We start from the raw sequence: 6,465 nt of genomic DNA, 5'->3' as shown, positions 1-6,465 counted from the left end.
TTATCAGTGTTAAACCCCATCCTATTCTCATCCGCCCACCGTTGCAACCTGTCAAGGTCAGCTTGTGCCTCCATGGTACACCAAAGGGGATGGCCTTGGGCCTCTGCAAATACAGTCCATGTCTGCAGGGACTAGTGAGTCCCCTCCCCGCCAGCCCTGGTGTCAGCGCTCACAACTCTGTTGCGTGGCTGGGGAAACTGAGGTACGGGCTGGGGGTGTGACTTGCTGGAAGCAGAGCTGCTAGGATGGGATTTGAAGGTCCTGGCCACCAATGTAGCGTGGGCTCCCGGCAGGCTGACGACAGCCCGACCCGAGGAAGGGGCGGGAGGGCAGGGGGAAGCAGCCCCAACCCTCGGCATTCTTTCACCCCTGCCCGAGTCTAATCCCCAGCCTGAATGGGGAATAATGGGACCCCCCTGCGCTGAGCCCAGCTTAGGAACCATTGCAATTCCCTTTGGAGAGGAAGAAAACAGGCTCCCTAATCCGGCCTAAGCCTTCCCTGTCCCATTGGCTGCCGCCTGCCTGGGTGGAGGGGGGCCCGGCTGCCTGCCCTTAAAAAGCAGGGGGGTAGAAGTTTGGGGAGAAGTTTTGGCTGCTGTTCCTGAGCCTAGGACGCTCGGCTGTGGGGAGGGCGAGGAGAGGACCCAGGCGCTTTCCTGGGAAAGTTGGGGTCCCCAGAGGTGAGAGAGCTCTTGGGGTGCACGTGTGGCTGGGGGGGGCACGCAGGGGGTGAGGGCAGCAATGGAGCCCCCCTGAGGCTTGTGCTCTCCCTGAGGGCAGGAGGGAGGTGTAGAGAAGCAGGAACAGCCCCAGAGAAGAGTCTAGTGGAGGAAAATGAGCGGTTTGGGGTCTGGCTGAAAAAGCTAGATGCCAGGGAGGTGTGGAACAAGCTTCTGCCCCGCAGCTCTGCCCTTTGACCCCTGTCCCAGCCCTGAGCTGCCCCCTGCACCCACAGCTCTGCTGGGACCCCTCTACCCCAGTCCTAGCTTTCCACATGCCCCTTGGGCCTGACTCACTGGGCAAGGGACTGGCTGCTCCTGCACACCGGCCCTGTGGTGCCATTGCAGCTGCTTGCGCAGCTGTTTCGCACTCCCGCTGCACTGGTAATAACAAGCACACAAGACCCAGGGCCAAAAGGATCAGGAAGCAAGATCCAAGAGGCTTGAGGGCTCTGGCAGGTTTCCACATCAGAGGCTTCCCCGCACTTTCTCTTGCATTGGTCCCGTTACAGCAGGTTTGTCCCATGGCCAATTCACGACGCGCTGGGGATCCCACCTAGTATGTCTGGCATCCCAGCGCTGACAGCCTGGGCAGCTCCAAGCAGAGGGAAGCTGCAAATCAGGAAAGGACTATGCTGGGAGTGGAGTAGAGCCCCTTTTCTGGGGGGTCCCAGCAGTCTGAGCAGAAGGAAAGGGGAATCCAGCATCTCCAGCAAAATGGGGGATTGTGAAATTATTTCAGTTGGGAACATTGAAGAGTTTCGGCTCAGTGACACAGAGCTGTGAACTTCCCGGACGGGAAAACACCTTCACTGCAGTAACACCAAACTGCTAGCCAATTCTTAACAGAGCTCTCGGCAAGTTTTTAGTTTTTCAATTTTGTTTCTTTGAATGATCAACCGGGTGGAGGTGGCATGTCTAGGGGCTGTGGTTCGGGTTGGGGGGAGTGGCACACGTCAGGGCCATGGAGGAGCTGTGTCTTGCCACCAAAGAGAGGTTTTGCGCCCGCCTGTCATGCTCGGCTACAGGCTCATGTAGGCACGGAGGGGTGCGTGTCTCTGCAAGGGATATGTCTATACAGGTGAGTGGAGGGAGCAACCAGCAGAGAGTAAAGAATACATTTCAAACCGATGAAAAAGGAAGTTCTTTTCTCGCAGGGAATGGCATTAAAGGATGGGACTTGGCAGATGCGGTGGAGGTAGACAGTGTAGCCCGGTTCAAAAAGGGTCTGGACACGTATTGGGAAAAAGGGTGTATCAGTACCTATCGAGCACGGAAGTGAGGGAGACATTAGGAGGTTGTAATTCAGAGGCTGCAAGTGAGCAAGTTTCTGCCTCGGTTTCCCCTCCCATGCTTTGCCAGTTGGAATCTCGTTAAGGATGTAGCCCTGGGCATCTGTGCAACGCGGGGCCAAAGGGTGGATGCAGAGGTGGTGGGTGCTGCAGTAGCTGTGCTTCACTTGAGCACAGCCCCTGCTTTTGCTGGACCCCAGGGTAAATGCGGCTGCCACGGGCTTGTCCCCTCCTTCCCCTTGCCGCCGAATTCATAGGGCAGGGGGAGGGAGGGGAAGGGCGACCAGCAGCAGCATTCACCCCTTGCTCTTCGGAGCCTGCGAAACTCCAGCAGGCCCCGCGCTGACCGGACAGGGAGCTCAGCGCATGCTGCAGAGGCGTAACGTGGCTGAAGTATGGGGAGGGCTGCGCAGTCCTTGCCCCTTTCTGGATCTGCTACTGATGGGCCCTGCTGTTTGTCTGAGGTCTCTGGATGCCACCGCAATATAAAGCATAAATGATCAGGGCCAAACCTCTTCCTGGCCGAATCCCTGTCTCCGGCATCCCCCGTGGAGCAGAGGAGCGCAGCCAGGCTTACGCAGGGGCTGGGCCGCGGAGCAGGGCTGTTCTGCGTCCTCAAAGCTGTGTGTTGTTTCCAGGGCCCTGATGTGAGATGCCCCTGATGGGCCACTTTGTACCCACCATGTACTGCCTCAGCAGGAGCAGCTGTCCCCTCGGCACCGCGAACCCCCTCTCCGTGGTCTGCAGCCTCCATTCGCCGACAGCCGAGCCCTTTCCGCTGACCCCAGCCCTGGCCCCACAGCCCACGGCCCTGCAGGCGGTGAGCTTGGTGGATCGCTTGGCAGGTAGGATGGGCAAGGGGCTGGGGGCAGCAGGACATACGTTGAAGCACTGGTTTCCAGCAAGCCCAGTTTATGGTACTGGAAAAGTGAGCCCAGTGGTTGGGGCCAGAGCACCCTGTGAGAGACGGGTGCTCCGTTCCCTGCTCTGCTACTGGCTTCCCAGGTGGCCCTGGTTGAGTCACTTAGCCCCTCTGGTGCCTCAGTTTCTTACTGGGGTGAGGTGGGGAAGAACACTTCCTGCCCGAAGGGGGCTTGGGGAGGACTGCAAGGTGCTGGGGGTGCTTTGGTCATGCCAGCAGAGTGGGCAGCACGGCACAACGATGAAGCTGGTCTCAGCAGGTGATGCCATTACTCGCCCGTGCTGTGGCATGGTCTGATGTTGGGGATATGCAAGGAAAGCTCAGACAGCTGCAGCAGTAAGCAGTGGCAGCGACAGCCCTCTCACCCGGGGCCCCGGCACGGTGCCTGCTCCACTGACCCTCTGCTCCCCCAGCTTGTCCCCTGACACTTCATTACTTTAAGAAGAGTGGGATGGTTAGCTCAGCTAATGGTAATTCCCTGGGCAACAACCTGGTCCTCTCCTGAATTAGGCAGGCTCCGTCAGCTGTTCTGCAGCCCCCCTAGTTAAAGAGCTGCAGTGCTCCTCCCCAGAACTGGCTGCATGCAGCCAAGTGTGTTGAATCCATTTGGGATGACACGCAGGGAAATCCCCCATGAGGAAAGGCGCCATTTGGTCTGATCTGACTGTTTGCTCCCCCTTTCTCCCCACTCTCCCAGAGCTGCTGCTGGAAGCTCGCTACGGGCTGCCCCAGAAGCATCGCCGCAGCCGTACTGCCTTCACGGTCCCCCAGCTGGAGGCGCTGGAGAGAGCCTTCGAGAAAACCCACTACCCCGACGTGGTGACCCGGGAGCAGCTGGCCGTGTTCGTCAACCTGCCCGAGGCCAGGGTCCAGGTAACCCCAGTGCCACTTGCTCCTAGCACCCACGCCCTGGCAGGCTCCAGGCAGGGCCTGGTCCAAATCAGGACAGCAGTGGGGTGGTCCTTTCAGTGGTTTTCATGGGAAAGGGATTAAGGGGGAGGGTCTGTCTTGTCCAGGAATTAACCCTTTCACAGCTCTGCTCAGGCCCCACCAGGATCCTGCCCACCTTTTCCATGAAGGGGGATGGTTGGATCAGAGGCTTCGGGGGTAGAAAAGGGGCAGGGCAGTGCATGCTGCTGGGGTAGGAGATGGTGCAGACAGCCCTTTTCCCAGCAGCCACTTGGCCTCCCCCAACCTGACGGCTGCCCTGGGTCTCCCTGTATCTACCCAGTGTGGAGCACAGAGCCAGCTGCGCCACGCGAGAGTAATGCCAGGTCTCTGGTGCCCTCACTGGAGTGGGGCTGGGGCACCACAGCAGGGAAAGACCACAGCTGGGTGGACCATTAATCTCCCCCCTTTGGCTCCTCCCTGGTAGGTCTGGTTCAAGAACCGCCGAGCCAAGTTCCGCAAGGGGCAGCGCCGTCGGCTGGAGAAGGCCGAGTCTGCCAGGCCCAAGGGAGGAGACGGAGCAAAGGGGCGCCTCTTGCCAGAGCCGAGACTCCGACCAGCAACACCGGGCAGTGCCCTGGGAGCGGAGCATCGCCTCGTCCCTCCGAGGAAGGTTCCCGGCTCTGCAGAGCCAGCCCCCGGGTGTCTCCAGCAGGCCCCTTCGCCAACACCCAGGGCTCAGCTGCTGGATGGGATGTGGCTGGACTGCGGACGGAGGAGCGACCCAAGACTGTGGCACCTGCCCTCGCTTTCCTTCCCCACCTATTGGCAAGCTTTGTAGGGATCCCAGGCTCTGTGAGTGCAGGAGCCTCTGCCTGCTGTGCACCAGGACCTAGGTAGGGTACATCTGCCCCAGTGCCAGGCTGTGCCAGCTCACCCAGCTGCCACCTGCATATGAGTGCCCTCACGTGCATCCCACCCGTCTTAAACTCAGGGAGTCCTGAGCTGGGCTGTGACATGCATGGGACATGGGCTAGTGCCCTGTGGTGTGAACTCTGTCCCGGCCCAGATCCCAACACCTGCGTGTGTAGGGGGACCCCCCTCTCTGGAGACCTTGTCTCAGTGACAGGGTGGGAGGTGGCAGGTGCTCAGTGGGTTTGTTAATAGAATCTCCTTCTGTGTCAAAATAAAGCAGGTTTTTGGGCCTCCTCTGTATGGATATCCCTTTCTTTCCCCTTTTATGAACTCCTTCCCTCTTCTTCCCACATTGGTCCTGAGCCATTGGGCCATCTGCTTCCACTGCTCTCCTACTCCTTTGGTTCTGGTGGATTTGGGGTAGCACAACAGGCAGAACTAGAGCTGGGGTGGGCCAGCGAGGCCTTGTGACCAAGGGGTTTGGTGAAGGCCGGCTGTGCCCTGCAGGTGCTTGCTGGCTGCGAGATGGTGGGAGCGGTGGGATTACCCCAGTCCTGCCCCCCTGAAGAGCAACCTGAGACCCACGTTTCTCTATGCTGCTCTGGTGTGAGGGGCTGTGTGATGCCGGTGCACGGTGCTATTGCTATGTGGTATTATATGTTGCCCGGTGCGTTCCCCTGGAAGGAGGCCAAGCTCAACCTGTCCGCATTGGATTCAGATGTGATGTGATCTTTACCCCTGGGGCGAATTGGCCCTGGATGATTGCTCAGCAGGCCAGTGGGCTTCCTTAGTTTCAAAGTCTGGCAGCTCCTAACCTGGAGGATGCTGATACTTGGAGGGTTAACTGTCCCACACAGGTCACACCTGGAGGATGAGGGGCTTAAATGCAAACACCCTTCAGGAGCCAGCCCCAGGATGGAGCAGCAGGTGTGTGCTAGATCCCCAGGATGGAGCAGCAGGGTGTGGGGGTGGAGGGAGGGAGCTGTTGAAGCAAGGGAGCTGGTTCGGCAGGTTAGGAGCTCAAGCGTGGCAGAAGAAACAGGCTGGCTGTGGGAAGCATGGGGGCGCGGCAGACCGCAGGCCCCATGCTGGGAAAGTCCGGATTTTGAGAACACCAGAGACCTCCACCACAAGGGAAGAGCTGCAGCTACCAGAGTTGGGGGGGAGCCATGGCGGTCACCAAAGATGGAGGAAATCCCTCTCGAGTGGCATAGGCAGTCAGCTGCAGTGGGGAGAGGCTCTGGGTCATGGCAGCTGGTTCCCCTCCGGAGGCTGCTGAGAGAGCCCCGTCGGAGGCTTTGGGCAGGACCTCTGGCGAGGCTGGGAGCGCTGGGCAGGGCTGAATCTCAGCCTGGCTGCCTTCACCCTCTGCTGGGCTCTGCCTCGCCCTCTCCAGCTGGCTCCAAGGCAGCATCAGAGGCTGGAGTAAGAGGTTTTAGAGGGTGTGAAGGTGCCATCAGGAAAAGGACGAGGTCTTAAATTAGCACATCACCCACCAAGTTTAAGCCCAGTTTATGGAAATGGGAGTCTCCTCCCTTGCTTGCCCCTGCACCTTATGGCTAAGGGCAAGCAAAACTCAGGGGCATCCAAACCCCAAGCCTCCAGTAGGATGCAAGTAGGATGCCCACCAAAGGGTTTGGAAACACCTGAAGCCCCAGGTGCGAGTGGAGGATGTTTGCCCGTAGTAGGGTCACTTATGGTCCTGAACTCTTGGATTTAGAATTAATTT

At 59.1% G+C, this 6,465-nt stretch overlaps 1 protein-coding gene across 2 annotated transcripts; it reads left to right on the top strand.

Annotated features, from left to right (window-relative positions):
• The first annotated feature begins 2,244 nt into the window (after positions 1-2,244).
• Positions 2,245-5,018, top strand: LOC109324868 (paired mesoderm homeobox protein 2-like). 2 transcript variants are annotated; one of them, XM_019556967.1, is made up of 4 exons: positions 2,245-2,475; positions 2,650-2,856; positions 3,631-3,806; positions 4,309-5,018. In XM_019556967.1, exons 2-4 carry the CDS (start codon positions 2,664-2,666, stop codon positions 4,660-4,662), a joined length of 723 nt encoding a protein of 240 aa, XP_019412512.1. In that variant the 5' UTR covers positions 2,245-2,475; positions 2,650-2,663; the 3' UTR covers positions 4,663-5,018. The 2 variants fall into 2 exon arrangements, with proteins under 2 accessions (XP_019412512.1, XP_019412511.1); XM_019556966.1 differs by having other exon boundaries at positions 2,245-2,856.
• The last annotated feature ends 1,447 nt before the right edge of the window (positions 5,019-6,465 follow it).

The sequence above is a fragment of the Crocodylus porosus genome, unplaced genomic scaffold, assembly GCF_001723895.1.
Source record: "Crocodylus porosus isolate Cpor-Errol unplaced genomic scaffold, CroPor_comp1, whole genome shotgun sequence".
Lineage (NCBI taxonomy): Eukaryota > Metazoa > Chordata > Crocodylia > Crocodylidae > Crocodylus > Crocodylus porosus.
This window is presented reverse-complemented; position numbering and strand designations above follow the sequence as displayed.

Excerpts from the sequence above, each read along its gene's own strand:
- LOC109324868 (XM_019556967.1), top strand. The coding sequence starts at position 2,664 with ATGCCCCTGATGGGCCACTTTGTACCCACCATGTACTGCCTCAGCAGG. Across the intron at positions 2,857-3,630 it reads CTTGGTGGATCGCTTGGCAG|AGCTGCTGCTGGAAGCTCGC; the intron begins GTAGGATGGGCA and ends CCACTCTCCCAG. Across the intron at positions 3,807-4,308 it reads TGCCCGAGGCCAGGGTCCAG|GTCTGGTTCAAGAACCGCCG; the intron begins GTAACCCCAGTG and ends CCTCCCTGGTAG.